This window comes from Mus musculus, chromosome 3 (assembly GCF_000001635.26).
Source record: "Mus musculus strain C57BL/6J chromosome 3, GRCm38.p6 C57BL/6J".
In the NCBI taxonomy this organism is placed as follows: domain Eukaryota; kingdom Metazoa; phylum Chordata; class Mammalia; order Rodentia; family Muridae; genus Mus; species Mus musculus.
In genome coordinates this window covers 84,490,187-84,506,597 of record NC_000069.6, presented here as the reverse complement: position 1 = coordinate 84,506,597, position 16,411 = coordinate 84,490,187, and the positions used below count along the sequence as shown (strand labels likewise).

General features: G+C 42.4%; 1 protein-coding gene across 4 annotated transcripts in view; it reads left to right on the top strand.

The window, feature by feature from the left end:
* Nucleotides 1–10,505, top strand: part of Arfip1 (ADP-ribosylation factor interacting protein 1) — an 86,659-nt gene extending 76,154 nt beyond the window's left edge. For all 4 annotated transcript variants that reach the window (XM_006502484.3, NM_001293801.1, NM_001081093.2 and 1 more), the window contains one exon: nucleotides 8,707–10,505. In XM_006502484.3, coding sequence (XP_006502547.1) covers nucleotides 8,707–8,862 — 156 coding nt within the window. In that variant the 3' untranslated portion in view covers nucleotides 8,863–10,505. The remainder of the gene's footprint in view (nucleotides 1–8,706) is intronic.
* The last annotated feature ends 5,906 nt before the right edge of the window (nucleotides 10,506–16,411 follow it).

Sequence of the window (16,411 nt, the reverse complement as noted above, 5' to 3'; positions counted from 1 at the left end):
GAGCCTGACTCACTGGCTTGAACCACTGGCTCTGACTGGCTTTCTTGCTTATTGTTGATACAGAAAGAAGCAGATTAGCTCAAGCAGCTCACTTGTTTAAAACAGTTCTTGTGTGCTGGGGCCACCAAGAATGTGAGATACATGGTTCAAGGTTAATCTGAGGCTGGGAGTGTAGCTAATGGTAGGGAGCTTGTCCAGTGTGCTTGAGGCCCGGATGCTAGAACTCAGCACTAGGAAAGAGAAGGCAAATGGCAGGTATTTAAAGCTAATGCATATGTTGGGGATAGGGTTAAATGTTCAAAATCATCCAATAAAACCATTTAGGGTGCAAATCTAAAAGGTAGGGGTTTGTTTTTAAGAAAGATAAAATTAGTCTTACCTTAAGACTGTTAATTAGCTATGACCATCAAATGCAGGTTTGTTTCATTAGTTTATATTTTAATGACTTAAAAGATGGTGGGGATCAGAGAAGGATAGACTGGATTTTGGATAGAGAGTTCAATAGCAAAAAGAACAATTCACATTTAAAAAAATCAGTTATTCTTGTAAATAAATAAATCAGTTATTCCAAGTCTGAGGTTGATATAACAATAGTTGTTTATACTCTTGCCTAAAATGGTAGCATTCTTGATCACCTAATGTGTGATGCTGAGCACAAAAGTGTGTGATCTACCTACATTTGGATCCTGTGAACATTCCTTTATCCATGTAGCTTATCCATGTCATTTTGATCACCCACTCTCATTCCTTTGGTCTTCCTGGCTACTGTACCTGGCTCCCCTCTCTTCCCCCTCCCCCTCTCCTCACATAGTTCAGGGTCTTGTATACTCTGCACTCTTCCAGAAGTTCCTGCCTCTGGCTATGCTCTCCCACATATCTATAATAAACCTTTTCCTCCACCATACCTAGGAGCAGTCATGTTTCTTCCCTTCCCTTCCCTCCCCTCCCCTCCCCTCCCCTACCTTTCCTATTCCTTTTTACTTCTTTTTTATACTCACCAGGAAGACAGAATATGCAGTATTTGTCGTTCTTAATCTGTCTTGCTTTACTTAACCTAATGGTTAATGTTTTTCCATCCATTTTCCTAAAAATATTATGATCCTATTTTTTTACAGCTGACTAAAATTCCATTGTATATAAGTCCTCCATTTTCTTTATCTGTTGCTGGCCACTTGGTGCTTTATCTCTTCGCTGTTGTCAGTGGTAAAACAATGACTGTGAATGAGCATGGATATAGAGACGCTTCTGTGGTAAGGTTTAGTGTCTTAAGATACTCGTAGCTTTCTTGGGAGCCTTCTGAGCCTCTCTCCAGGAGGGAGTTTTACATTCTGGGGTTTCTCTTTGTATCCATGGCTGTTCTAGAACTCATCTGTAGAACAGGGTGGCCTTGAACTCAGAGACCACCTGCTTCTGCCTCCCGGGTGCTGGGATTAAAGGTGTGTACCACCACACACAGCCATATTAAATTTTTTAATCCATATAAATGTTCTACCTAAGCCAGGTATAGCTGTAATCTCAGCTGCTCAAGAGGCTGAAGCAGGAGGATCATGAGTTCTAGACCAGCATGGGCGATACAGTAAGATGATGACACTCCACCTAAAAAGCCACAGAAACAAACAAACAAACAAAACCCAGTCCCTCCTTTTTCAAAGCAAATACTGGACTAATGAGATGTTTCAGCAGGTGACAGATTTACTCCTGGAGAGCTCCACGGTGTAAGGAGAGAAGTAACTGCTGCGGTTTGTCCTTGGAGTGTTACACATTTGCTCTGGTCTATGTGGACACACACACAGAGATGTTTCAAGTTAAATTTTCTTCTAAGGAAAAAGGAAAATATATACAGCTAGAATATCCTTTTAATAACATGCCTCACCATTTCTCCAAATTAAGTCTCAAACTAGAGTTCTATTTTCCGAGTACAGCCAGGGCCTGTGATTCCCGGGTTGCTGCAAAGCCTGGTGACCAGTTGTGTGCTAAGGGAGAAAGTGAGCTAACGCAAGCACGGGCTACCTCCGTCGTCCTTACACGACAAAGGAGGAAGACGCTATGTGCTCATGGGTAGTGTTTCCAGCTTGGGGCTAAATGCCTTCCACATTACTGTGTTTTCTTCTAAATCCAAGTAAAGGGGAAGTGTTTTGTGGTTGTGGTATTGCCTCCCCCTCCCTTCAGAATCAGACAAAAATGTCCATGAACTATGAGCAAAGAGAACTGTGAATTGAGGGTTGATTTTGAAATTAGACTTATCTAAATCTGCCTTACCCAGAACTGCTTAGAGCAGTTTGAGAAGATGAGTGGAGATGGCCTGAGCTGCAGGACAGCCACATCAGGCTGACCAGGTTACTTACCAGTTGCACTCCTATTTCCAACAAAGTAATGTGCTCTAAGGGCAGATGCTTGGTTGATAGGTTTAGGGATTTGGTGTTTGGGTTTTAGAGACAGTGTCTCATGTAGCCCAGGCTAGTTAGCCTTGAACTCACAGTATAGCTGAGAGTTACCTTGAGTTTCTAACTCTCCTCCTATCCCCACTACTTAAATGTTAGGACTTCATAGGCATGTATGTCTTCTGATTCTTCCTGGTTAGAAGTAGCCAGTTTATGTGCAGGGTAGAGTTGGAGTTTCAGGTTTCTGGTGGATATGGTAGAATGTAATAAATAGAACTGTCTTCTACTTTCAAGAGGACTTGCCTACAAATGTGTGTGCTTCTAATCCATGGTGCTGCACTATTCTATAAATGGTGGTGGTGTCTGTGGGCTTCTCAGCTCCACATTTCACTGATACTGCTAGCCTTGAGCATCTTCCAAGTTGGTTTGCCAGATGTTGTAATTTTGTGTTGTATATAAGAGGTCAGTTTGAGGTTAGAAATGGGGTACTACTGTCCTAGACTAAATCTTAATAGTTTCTGTCTCTTGGATTAGTTATATTTTGAGAAGAGTTCGGAGTAAAATCTCAAGATAATAGCAGTGTTTGAGTTGAACTCTGCTTCTTGGGAGCTTTCTGGGTTCTTGTCGTAACTTGGCACTTTGCTCCTGTCAGAACTTGTCTGTGCTTTGTTATGTGTGGTCAAAACAACTACTTGATAAGGGTGATTTAAAAAAAAAAATCTTAAACTTAAAAAGCATTCTGGTTTTCTGTCCTCTTAAACTAAAAATCCAGATTTTTCTCTTTGTGGAACTGCATTGAACCCTTGGCTTACACATGCTAAGCAGGTACTCGGAATGAGCTTTGCCCAGCCCTTCCTCCTCCTTAAAGCTGAGCATGTTACTGCTTGCAGTTTTTAAAAGAATTTATAAATTTCATTAAAACATTTCTCCTAGGTAAATGAGATCAGAATTTTGTAATTTAGACTCATAATTTTTCTTAAAATTTAGTTTTCCATGATGTCCATAATACATTGCTTTATTTAAGAAAACAGTTTTGTGAATAGTGGTGACTGTGAATGGGCCTTTGCTTTCAGTCAGTTCTATATTACACAGTGTCCAAATGCCAGAGCACAAGGCTTTCTGCTCCCTGGGTGACTCTGTCCACTCTTGTCTCTATTTTGTCACTAGCTCAGGGAGCGGTGTGGTCTGATCGAGACCTTTAAAGAGTTAACTTCCCATAATACCCGCCTACACTCCCAACACTGTCCTTCTGCATCCAGGAGCACCTGAGTGGTTAGAACTGACTCTGTACAGGTCAGGAATGAAGACATGGTGTGAGAGGGATTCTGTTCACTGTTTTCTGGACCATTTCTGGGAAATGTCTGCTTTAGCCTGTCTCTGGACCTCAGTGTATCCAGTGCTCTCAAGCCCATGGCCATCAAACTCGTCTAGAGGACTGCTGCTTACTCACCTAGCTTCTTTTGAAAACTAGCTTTAAGAACTCAGGTGTTCGTGCGAATGACATACATGGCTTCATTTCCCTAACAACTTTCATATTTCTTCCTTCCCATCTGTCCCCTCCCCATGTCACCAGACCCTTCTTCAGTACAGCATTTGGTTGTATTGCACTGCTACTGGCTTTAGTTACCCTCACAGAAACACCCCATGGATGAATCTAAAGTGCCCGGCATTTAGTCAGTGGTCACTGCTCTGTGAGAAGTCTGTAAATGGAGAACACTTGTTACAAGGATTTTGTATAGTATATATTTTTATCTATGTAATACACAATTTTGTTGTTTTAGAGAGTGCTTACTGCTCTAGGATCAGTGGGCCCTGGAAGGATAGAACTGATACGTGAGGGAAACTTAAGTCTCATGCAATAGCCAGCTTTATTCAGAGCATCTGGCAATTTATACTCTGAAGGTCAAGATGAGTCACGTGAGTAAAGTGTCCAATCATAAGGGCAAGCCACAAGGGGCAAAACATTTTTCCATAGAGGCATATAAGCAAATAATAATAGCCAGTTGTGATGAATAACTTGAAGTAAATTCACTCCTATCTGATACCCTGAAGGGGCACAAAAGCATAATATAAGAACAGTTCTGTGTTTTTGAAGAAACTGAGGTCACAAGACTCTTGTCTTCGTTTCTTGGAGATCAACGAGGCAGTGCCTTATTAGCTTTCTACCCCCACTTCCCTAATTGAATCAAACGAGTAAGATGTGGACCTCCCCTCCCCTGACCTCACCTCCCCTCCCCTGACCTCTCCTCCCCTGACCTCCCCTCCCCTGAACTCCCCTTCCCTGACCACACTGTCTTCTTGTTCTCACTGCCTTCCCAGTGCCACCTTCTCTGCCTGTAGTTGCTTTGGCCTGACAGGCCTGTGAGCTGATGATGTGATACTTCAGGAACCTAGTGGTGGGCTGAGGGGGCCTGCTCACATCTGCCTGCTCACATCTGCCTTTTCTTCTGGTGGCTTCCTACAAAGCTCGGTGACAGACAAGGAAAACACCAAATGTTGATTTTGAAATAGCAGGGTTTGGGGAGAAAAGTTAATACTTGGCACCTGTCTGCATGTGCTTACGCTAGTCTTTTGCTCCAGGATTTGGGTAGATTTAATGCAACTCTTGTTTCCTAGACTTACTGGGAGACGAGGTAATTACTTTGAAGTGCCTCACAATATGACTGTATTTACTAAGATCATAACGTATCTTAACTGGGTGACACCTGTTGTTAATTCTCTGAATAGGAAAATGTGTGTAAGGCTGAGGCATAGCATAGCTCTTAGGCCTGGCATGCATGAAGCCTGTGGTCTTACCGCTTTGCTGTTGACAGGATAGTGCTCACCCTAGGACTTACTGTAGGACCCCCGTGGTGCTAATCATCCCAGAATGCTGTGGGGGTGGAGAAAGGGTTGTCCACAGGCATCGTCTCTGAGCAGGCTCTTTAAGAAAGCCTGGTTCATCTCTGCCTTTAGCAGTCGCTGGTGGGAGTTGTTCTGCCTTTAACAATTAAGTATTGTGTGGGACGTTTAGGGCACTTGACAGACCGAGCTGGGGTGGCTCTGTGTAGATCTCCTCTGGGCTGTTCACTAGCAGATCTTCATAAAGGTTCTTTGTAAGTGAGCACTCTGTGCTTTAGTATATTTCATTTTCAATTTCTTTCTTTCTGCTGTTAAGTTTTAAAGTTTTGTCAAATTGGCTGTCTTTTTTTGCCTGTAATAGTTACCCTTCTCACTCTTGTTAAGTCTCTGCTTTTGTTGTTTTATTATCCCTTTAACCACAAAGTTTTTTCTAAAGATACAAGTAGTTCAGAAAGTTTTTCTCTGCTTTATATGTACAGAAAGACCTGTGAGAGCTTAATGTTGAGGCTAGGGATGTAGTTTAGGGACAGAGTGCTTGCTGAGCATACACAGGCTCTGGGTTTTGTCCTTAGCAATGTGTGTGAACGAACACACACACACACACACACACACGCACGCACGCACGCACGCACGCACACAGTTTAGTGTTGTCCTTATAACTTTAGAGTCTCTCTTGCTTGTTCCAACCCTCGTGCTAGGCTCTTGCCCCACTACCGCTGCTATTGGGCGTGCCCTACCCCCAGTGTCTGTCTCTAATTTTTGCTTAGAAGTGTTCTGCAATGTCTGCTGTCTTGTGAGTGCTAGCTGCTACACTAGGGGAAAGAGCATGCAGCCATCCAGGAGTGTGATTTCCAGGTTCCTCACACTCCAGTCTGTCCTCAGGAGGTTTAGCCTTAGGCATTTCTTGACTTTTTGAACTGTGAAGTCTTGATTTTCTTTCTGTTTCTTTTCTTTGAAAGATTCTCTATGGGGTTGGAGACATGACCCAGTTAGAGCATGTGCCTCACAACCCATAAGACCTTGAGTTCAGTCCTCAGTGCCCATCCCCCATCAAAATGGGTTAAGTAAAATGATGCAAAATGTATTTAATAGATTTACTTAATGCACTATTAAGTGAAATAATAGCTCACTATAGTGTTAAAATTACTGTATTATTATAGTACAGGCATAACAAATATCATACCATGTGGATATCGTCTCTTAGTATCTGCTTGGACTAGTGTATTTTGGATTTCAGAGTTTCTTGTATTTTGGAATATTTGTTATGGTGAAGAAATCTAGTTCTAAGGACAGAATATGCGTAAATATACACCGTTACACACGTAGCCTGAAGGTGTACTATGTGCTGCTTTCAATAGTCCTGCATTTGGACCACACATGAGGTCTAGTGGGAGACTTTCTACTTGTGTCATAATCAACACTTAAGATATGGATTTTGTAGTATTTGGGATTTTTTTTTTCAAATTGGGTTGTTTAACCTGTAATAAGATTTTTGCAAAATTTAATTATTTTGAAATTGTTTTGCAACTGCTTTTCTAATACTGCTTAATTACTATTTTTACTTAATAATGGTTTCTCTATATGCTTGGGGTAGGGCGAGGCTGCCCATGCATGCATGCAGAGGTCACAGGAAGACCTTGGGTGTCCTGCAGTGTGCTCTCAAGTTTATTCCTTTAAGAAAGGATTTCTTACTGGACATGGAGCGAGGCTGTGCCCAACAAACCCCAGTGATCCCCCTGCCTCACTGCCTCAGGATTTGGGTTGCAGATATGCATGTAGTGCTCGGCTTGCTTCTTTTCTTTTCTCTCTCTTGTCCCCTAATATAGTTGCTAAGGTTTGAGTGCATCTCTTCATGCTCGCATAGCTAATGCTCTTCCCACCGAGCCATCTCCACAGCCCAGCTCTTCTTATTTAATAACCAGAGCAGGGGTAGCACATCAGAGACAGCAGCACCGGCTCCCTCCATCACATGAATGCGTACATGATGCAGGGTGGCTAGCAAGAAGCAGAAAATCAAACTATCCTCTTTTAAAATCAGCAAGTGTATTGAGGATTTACTTTGATATTACTAATGTTTTGAGATTAATGAATTAGTGTTTTAATGTTCTTATTTTAATTTATGTCTGATTTTTAAGACATTACTACGAACACTAAACACACATCTCAGTTATCATACTCAGTATTGACAGACACATGAATGACCTGTTTTGGCATAAGACAACATTAAAGTTGCGTTGGAGGACACAGTGGTTTGTGGTGTGAAGTGAGGATGGAAGTTTATACTGGGTTACTGTTTGGAAGGCTGTTTGCTTGTGTTGCCTTCCCATTGTAGTGTCAAAGCTTTGCACGTAGGCTGTTATCTTCAGCAAGGCCAGCCAGGTGCTTTCTTTAGATGGCTTTTACACATCAGCCTCCTCATGGCTGGAGATTGCTTTTGTGGCTGTGGGTATTATATTGTTTTGTTGTGAAAACACAACTAGAATTTAGCCCCAAAAAGCCTGTCTGTGTGTCACATGGCTTATGTTCACTGTAGGATGGGGGTCGCTTTAAGCACAATAGATGCTTAACTGTTAAGAAACTTTTCCATTTCTCATTTCCACAAACGGTGCTGGAGTTCAGTCACTCTGCATCTTTAGCAGTGATGGGGCCACAGTGTGGGATTACTGTAGATTTTCCTAGTAACTAAAGATGTGGGAAGTATTTCCATGTGCTTATTTAGCCTCTCTATATTCCTTGGTAAAGTAACTACTCAGTCTTTTCCCATTGCATGTGTAGATATTAACATCTTACTAAATTATTTATATGCCTGTGATCAAACTCTTTAAATGTTTACCTTTCAGTTTCATGGGGGTGTGTAAAAAGTAAATCTAAAATCAGTATTGGTGTGTTATTGGTATCACTATAAGTAATAATAAGTAGTTGGAAGTAACTGAGTTATATGAGTTTAAATGAACTGACTTTCTGGGCAATGTTTGCTGCTGTTTGATTTCTTTCAAAAAAAAAAAAAAAAGCAGCATCTAAAAGTATTCGACCTACCCAGATTTATGCAAAGCTTCGTCTTAGTGCTGCCCATGCCTGGTATGCATCCGGTGGTGTATTGTAACATGCTAATCGTAGATAATGTTCCCCTTTCTATACCTCACATGGTTTAAATATACTTAATTCCAGAAGGAAATATGATGGTATTTCTTTGTTAATATTCTCAATAATGTTGTTTGGAAATGATTAACAGGACTGGGTATTAGCTCTCTAAGAGTGTTTTCTTAGCCAAATGCAAGTTCCTAAAAATGCAAAAACGAAACATCCCAAGTTGACCTTTAGGAAATGCAAAGGTCACTGAACACTGATTGTGTGCTTGGTGTCTGTGAACACTGTCACTCTATTAGCGCGGTTCTTTGGGTGGCGTGTAAGTCAGGGATGTAGTAAATCTCCCTGTCGGCCATGCTGCCTGTGGTGTAATGCTGTCCCTCTGCCCTGTCCACAGGTCAAAGTGCTACGCAACCAACTGGTCCTCTTCCACAGCGCAGTTGCTGCCTACTTCGCCGGGAATCAGAAGCAGCTTGAACTGACACTTAAGCAGTTCCATGTCAGATTGAAAACCCCTGGAGTGGACGCTCCATCTTGGCTCGAAGAACAGTAAACTCCCCTGGAAAAGAAGGAACGGTGTATTGTTAAACAACTAATGAACTAGTAAGAGTTAAGTAGTGTTGGGGAGGCCGTGGAGTGACCACCATTGTAGTGGCTCTTGCACAGATAGCTTTTATTTTTCCCTTTTCATACATAACAATTGAGCTGTTAAATTTGATGGGAAGGTAGGTGATTTTTTATGTAAACATAATTTCTATAATTCTAAACATAATAATTTTCCTTTTTGAGAAATCCTTTTTGTATTGTGAAGGTTATGGCTATTTCTGTAGGTTGAAATATTTAATATAGATTTGCACTGACAAGATAAAAATTCAAGGCTTTTTTTGGTCCCAGAAATGAGGGCCAGCTATAGTTTTCCAAGGGAGGTTTACATGATTTGTATCAATGTCAGATATTTTATATATGAATATATTCAACATCTTTAAGAAGTTCATGTTTGTGTATTATCTTAAAGAAAAAAGAAGCTGTTTCACAGAATAAGTTTTATGATGTCCTGCAGTGTCACACAAGGGGCAGCCGAATAAGTGACTGACTGGCCCATAGCTTGTTGCAGATACACTTTAAAAATTAATCTGTAACACTGTAATTTTGTTTAGATATTTATAAAGGTCCGGGAATCACACAGTCATATTTTATGACGTGTTTAAACTTATGAATTTGACAGTTGTGCTAGCAGTTTTGATTTATAATGAAATCTGCTTAAGAGGGATAGGTTTTGTTATTTTGTTTTGGGTTTTTTTTTAACATGTGGACATGGAAATTATTAGCAGTTTCTAGAGCAGAAATTTATAGATTAGAAAGCTAGTTTGGGAGTAAATTCCGTTTTGATAGAAGAGAATTTCCAGACTGTGTTCATTGGCTTCCATGCGTGACTATACCAGTTAAGCCTTAAATCACAGATACGTGCCTTCTCCGATGCAGTAATTCTTGCCCAACCATTGTACATACATGAGGAAACCCCTATGGATAACATTTGATTCATCTGTAACGTTGGGATATTTTGTCCTCATAAAACCACACTTGAGGTGGATGGTGAAAACAACCTTTGAATTTTATATTTTGTTTCTCTTGATTCCTCTTGAAGAAGGGGGTGATGGGAAAGTTTTCCCCCTTGGGTAATGAAAAGGTTGTGTAAAGTGTGTGGAGGTCGTAGGACGGAAAATCCAGTGCTGGGTTACTTGTGTAGCACTGTGGTCTTGTGTATGCGGTTGGCTTGTCTACTGTGTGGTTCCTCAGCGATGTAATCTTGTTTAAATGTAAAGTTCCCTTGATTTTGTCATACATATAAATGAGTATTTTCAGAGATCCCACTTCACCTGTTATTTCTATTGTGTTGAAATGAAGTACTTAAAATTACTGTTCTCCGTGAACTCTGTAGACTGTATGATGTGTTACATATGGCCAACTGCCTTTTAGCTGGCCTTTTTTATTAATATGCCTGTTTTAAGTGCTTAATACAGTATAATGTGATTGTAAGTCATGAGCCTATTTTAAATCATTCCCTCCTGTGTATGTGTGCTCTGAGAGAGCTTCATTTTATTCTCCCAGCAGAGTAACTTGTGATGGTTATTTACATTCCCCAGAGTGTGCCTCTGGTGTGAATTCTGTCTTCTTATTAAAGTGTCTGCTGCAGAATCCAGTTGCCCTGTCCTTATAAACTTTAAATAAGACGTAAGTAACTATTTGGAACTTGAGAGGATGTACTTTTCTGATCTTTAGTGGGAGAAAAAGGTGCTTCTGTTCGCTGCCGAACCCTGAGTTCTTCTCCTCAGCCTGACTCTCAGGACCCGAGCACATTCAGTCTCACCGAAGTTCAACAGCATTGTACAAGAGGAGCTACAAATTAATAGACTCCTGGGTTAATGAATTTTTTTCACAAAAGTAAAAATAACAGTGATTTCTGAATAGTGAGCACATAGGCAAAAGAAGTGCAACCTCGTGCTATACAGTGGTTTGTTCAGTTTGTTTCAGAGGCAGTTCCTAGCTACTGTAGCAGAATAAAAGTTCAGCAAGGGCACTCTAGGAACTCCCTTGCCATCTTCAGGAAGTCACCTGACAGACCTGAAGTTAGGGGTCTAAGTTGCTGGACTATTAGTACGATAAACTCGGGTGTAAATGTCCCTTAGCCAGCTCTGTTATTCTTAGGGTCTGTTTGTAGAAGAGAAGAAGGCCGTCAGAATGCATACACACTTTAAAGATGGTTCTATGTTACAGGCTTGTATTCAGGAGTAAGATGAGCCCATTTCCAGAAGCATCTGTAGGAACTGAGCCGATTTTTTCCTTTTAATATTTTTTACTAGATATTTTCTTCATTTACATTTCAAATGCTATCCTGAAAGTCCCCTATACCCTCCCCTCACCCTGCTCCCCAACCTACCCACTCCCGCTTCTTGGCCCTGGCGTTCCCCTGTACTGAGGCATATAAAGTTCACAAGACCAAGGGGCCTCTCTTCCCAATGATGGCCGACTAGGCCGTATTCTGCTACATATGCAGCTAGAGGCAAGAGCTCCGGGGGTACTGATTAGTTCATATTGTTGTTCCACCTATAGGGTTGCAGATCCCTTTAGCTCCTTGGGTACTTTCTCTAGCTCCTCCATTGGGGGCCCTGTGTTCTATCCAGTAGCTGACTGTGAGCATCCACTTCTGTGTTTGAAGTGGCACTTCAAACTGAGCATATTTTTAAAGTAAAATGCCCTGGCACTGAGCATATTTTTAAAGTAAAAATGTCAGTAGTAAAATGATTCTTGAGTCAGTGGAGTCACTTTGTGGTGTGGTAGTTGTCAAGGGAGCTGCTGTCCAGAAGATAGATAAAGGATAAACAAAATCTGAGGACTTTGGAAATGTGCCTCAGGACAGTGGGCTGGGAGACATGGCTTTTCTTACATTGAAGTAGAAGTTATTCTAGAAAAACATACACTGAAGAAACTGGTTTGCTAAACTCTGTGCACCCGCTAGCCAGCCAGAGAGAGCTTTCAGCTGGTTCTTCTGTCTCTGCTCCCGGGTCAGGCTGAGTGCTGAGGCTTCCGGTACACACTGCATTGAGCTCGTACATCCAGTACCCACTATGCACCTCTCTGGCCCCTGTTCTTTTAAATCAGAGTCTGAAAAGGTCCCCAGACTTGCAGGAACAGTCTGGTTAAGTCTAGACGACTTTAAGGTCGCTCCCCACATTCCCTCCCCCGACCCCTGCAAATGTGGGCAAACCACACTGACTTTACCTGAGAGACTGATGGGCCCAAGTATGTAGGCAGATAAAATAAGGATACAAACCAAACATTAACAGATAAATTATGACATCTAACTTAAGACAATTCTTTGGTCTACATCTAACTTTACAGTTTCTTGGAGACGGGTACACATTGGCATGGTAACGAGATGGATGCACTTGCTTAGTGGTAACAAACAGAAAAGCACAGTATCCAGTGCTACAGAGCGGCAGCTTCGTTTCTCAGAGCTGAGCATGATAGTAATTTTCTAATCAGTTAGTAACACCAAGAACCCAGCTTTGTGTAAGTGTGTAGGATAAAGTGACATTTCAGAAACTGTGGGAAGTGCTGTCCTACTAATCTCTAATACTCCTTTGCATGAGACTGCAAACAGCTGTTTTGTTGTAGATGTTATTTTCACTTTCTGGTGTTTTGGGGTGGGGGCTTGTGAGGCCCCACTTGAACCTGCTGTGTAGTCAAGGATGGTCTTGAACTCAGCTTCTGCTTCTGCCTCTCTAGTGCAGGGATCATGGACAAGCCCAATGTCAAACAGCATTTAATTTATTAATGGTTTTTTTTTTTTTAGATTTAGTTATTTAGTGATATGAGTGTTTTATTTACATGTGTATATGTGCACTAAGTGTGTGCCTGGTGGCCCCAGGGTTCAGGAAAAGGTATGCGTCCCATGGATGTAAGGGATGGTTGTGAGCCATCGTGTGGATGCTGGGAACCAAGTCCTCTGGAAGAGCACCAAGTGCTTTTAAAGGCTGAGCTATCTCCTCTGCCCCCAAAGAGCAGTTTTTAAAATGAAACATTCTAACATGGCACAATCTAGAGCAGGGGAAGATGGCTCATCTAGAAAAGGTACCTGCTGCCAAACCTGATGACCAGAGTTCAGAGAGTGGGTTTTATTGCTGTGAAGAAACGACAGAAACATGGCAACTCTTACAAAGGAAAACATTTAATTTGAGGCTGGCTTACAGTTTGAAGCTCAGTCCGTTATCAGCATGGCAGCATGCAGGCAGACGTAGTGCTGGAGGAGCCAAGCGTTCTACATCTTGATCTGCAGGCAGTAGGATTCTGTGTGCCTCACTGGGCAAGCTTGAGCATAAGAGACCTCAAAGCTGACCCTGCAGTGACACAGTTCCTCAAACAAGGCCACACTTACTCCAACAAAGCCACACCTCCTAATAGTGCCACTTCCTGGGGACCAAGCACTCAAACACATGAGTCTATGGGGCCAAACCTATTCAGACCACCACATGCATGGTGGAAGGGGACTCCTGCAACAGACAGTGAGGTAAGGGACTGGAGCTAGCCCAGCAGGTAAGAGCGCTGCTCTTCCAGAAGACCTGAATTCGGTTCCCAGCATCCATCTCAGGTACTTGTAAACTGTCTATGCTAGTTCTAGGGGCTCCCAACTCCCCCCCCCTTTTTTTGGCCTCCAAGGGTACCCACATAAGTGTAACAGACACCGATGCACTCCCGTCTTACTGAGGGTGAAGCACCATGACCAGAAAGCAAGTTGGGGATGAAAGAGTTAATTTGGTTTATACTTTCATATCATTGCTTTTCATCAATGATGGAAACCAGGGCAGGAACCTGACGGCAGGAGATGATGCAGAGGACGCGCAGGGGTGCTGCTTAACCAGCTTGCTCAACTTGCTTTCTTAACCCAGGACCACAAGCCCTAGGATTGGCCCAGCCACAGTGTGCTGCCCCCAGTCACTGATTAAGAAAATGCTTTACCGCTGGATATTAAGGAGGCATTTTCTCAACTGTGGGCTCATCAGTTCAGATAACTCTAGTTTGTGTGTCGTTGACATAGACTATGGAGCACAACTCGTACACATGAATAAAAAATATATAAATATATCTCTGATTGTTTTTTTTATTACAAATTTCTATGTTGGTCTAGAGCTTTCTAGTTGTGAATTCTGTTTTCTGATCAAAGCTTGCATTCATTCCAAGCTTTTCTGAGGCTATGCAATCTTAACTATTATTACAGTGTCACAGGAGCTGTTATTAAAATAGAAAATGCAAACCACTTTCACTAAATTCTGTGTTCGCACTTAAAGGGTTCCTGCCTGGCAGGTTTCCTTGCAGAAACGGTTCTTCATGATAAACTGCCACGTGGTCTACCCAGAAGGACTAGAAACAAAGGCTGCTCTTCAGGGCTGTGTATAATAAGGAAGAACTGTTGGTTACTCTGTGGTTTTCCGCACAGGGAAGGGAAATTAGGTCCAGTCTGAGAACCCTGACACCACTGCAGTGAGTTTACTAATATGCTGTTGGAGCTGGAAATTTGGGTGATGTTTGTGAGACTGACCACAAAAATAAAAGCACTTAAAACTTCTGCTTGGTCCCAACATGCCTTTCAGGAAATACAGTCTTCTGTTAAAGACTTGAACTTGGGTCTGTTTAGATGACCGTGAATGGTTGAGTCACAAGAAAGGCCTAAGAGCCAGGCAGTGATGGTACACACTAATCCCAGCACTCGGGAGGCAGAGGCAGGCGGATTCCTGCGTTTGAGGCCAGCCTGGACTACAGAGTGAGCTGGACAGCCAGAGCCAAACAAAGAAACCCTATATGCAAAACAAAAGAGAACAAAACAGAAGGTCTAAGAGGACTGAGATGCCTGCTTAGGGAGTTAGGGAAATGCTCAGTCAGAAAGTGCTTTCCGTGCAAGCGGGAGGTCCTGAGTCCACATTCCCAGCTCTCCCCCCACCCACCCACCCCGCAAAGCCAGCCCTGGAGCCCTTTGCCTATAACACCTGAGTGCTGGGGAATGGAGACTGAGATGAGCTCTGGGCTCAATGAAAGCCTCTCGGAAACCTAGGCGGAGAGCTACCAAGAAGACATCAGACATCAGCCTCGACCACACACACAATTAAAAACATTGGCTGGTTTTAAAGGTGACTTTCTGTAACAGATTTTCGTATTGCTCTGCCTCTGGCTTGGGTGCGCATGTGTTTGTATCAATCATGGACCTACAAACAGGAAAGTAAGCCGTGCCACATTCACGCTGAGCTAGAGCTTTGGTGCCTGAAGTGGCCACCGAAGCAACTACAGACACTCACAGTGCCAAAAAGAAAAAAGTTGCTTGCTTGTTTCATAGAGGTCAGCAAGCAGTGAAGTAGGGAGAGGTGATAAATGGTCCAGTGAGCTACCTAAAAAAAGATGTGGAATAGTGACGGTTTGAAACAGGGAATAGGGACTGGCGAGATGGCTCAGCGGGTAAGAGCACTGACTGCTCTTCCAGAGGTCCTGAGTTCAAATGCCAGCAACCACGTGGTGGCTCACAACCTTCCATAATGAGATCTGACACACCCTCTTCTGGTGTGTCTGAAGACAGCTACAGTGTACTTATGTATAATTATAAATCTTTTAAAAAGAAAAACCAAAAACCGAAAAACCAAAAAAAAAAAAAAAAAGAAACAGGGAATAGAATACTCAAGAAAAATTAAATATGCCTCCTCACCTAAAATTGTTCTGTACATTGACTTATTTTGTGTGGACAGATCAGTGTCACAGCATGAGTGGAGGACAGTGGGCAACTTGCAGGAGTCAGTTCTCCTGTCACATAGGTTCCATGTTTAGTCTCCCTCTAAATGATTTCTGACTACACTGGAAAGCTCTGTGTGTGTGTCACACACACACACACATAAAGTACCTATAGTTTGGGGCAGGTAATTGCAACTTTCCTTGGGAAATATGTCCTTACTATGGCCAGACACTGACCTCCTGAGAAAGGCACACATGCAATTTTGTTTACCTTGAATCTATAATCTGTAGTTTAAAAAACCCAACCAGCTCTATGAAAGCCTGAGAGAATGGCTGAGTACCTTGAGTGGGTTTGATGTGTGAGAGGCTTTGCGTGAAGTCTGCAGCTCGGCCACCATGGGGATTACCTTTGTTAGCTGTGTGCTCAGAGCACACGTGAAAGGCGCATGACCTTTGCCTTTAAAGGCGTTAGCTGCAGCATATCAGTGCATAGCCATAAGCTGGAGAAAGAAAGGAACAGGTCCTGTTTTACTTGGTGTTTAGGACAAGGGCTTACTATGTATCCCTTGCGGGCCAGGACTCAAGAGATCGCATCCATCTGCCTTCTGAGCGCTACATTTAAAGGGATGCCCTTCCATGTCCCGCAGGAAAAGGTTTCTTAAATAATGGCAAAATGCTACTGGTGAGGCAGATGGGTGGTGTATGTGTGGGGTTTAATAGTAGTGATCAGCTTTTCTTGAAATTATCATAATATTAATTTTCAGTGGCAATCTGGTCTAGAAAGGCAATAGGATTCTGTCAAGTCTTTCTTCTCCCACTTGGGTGGCAGT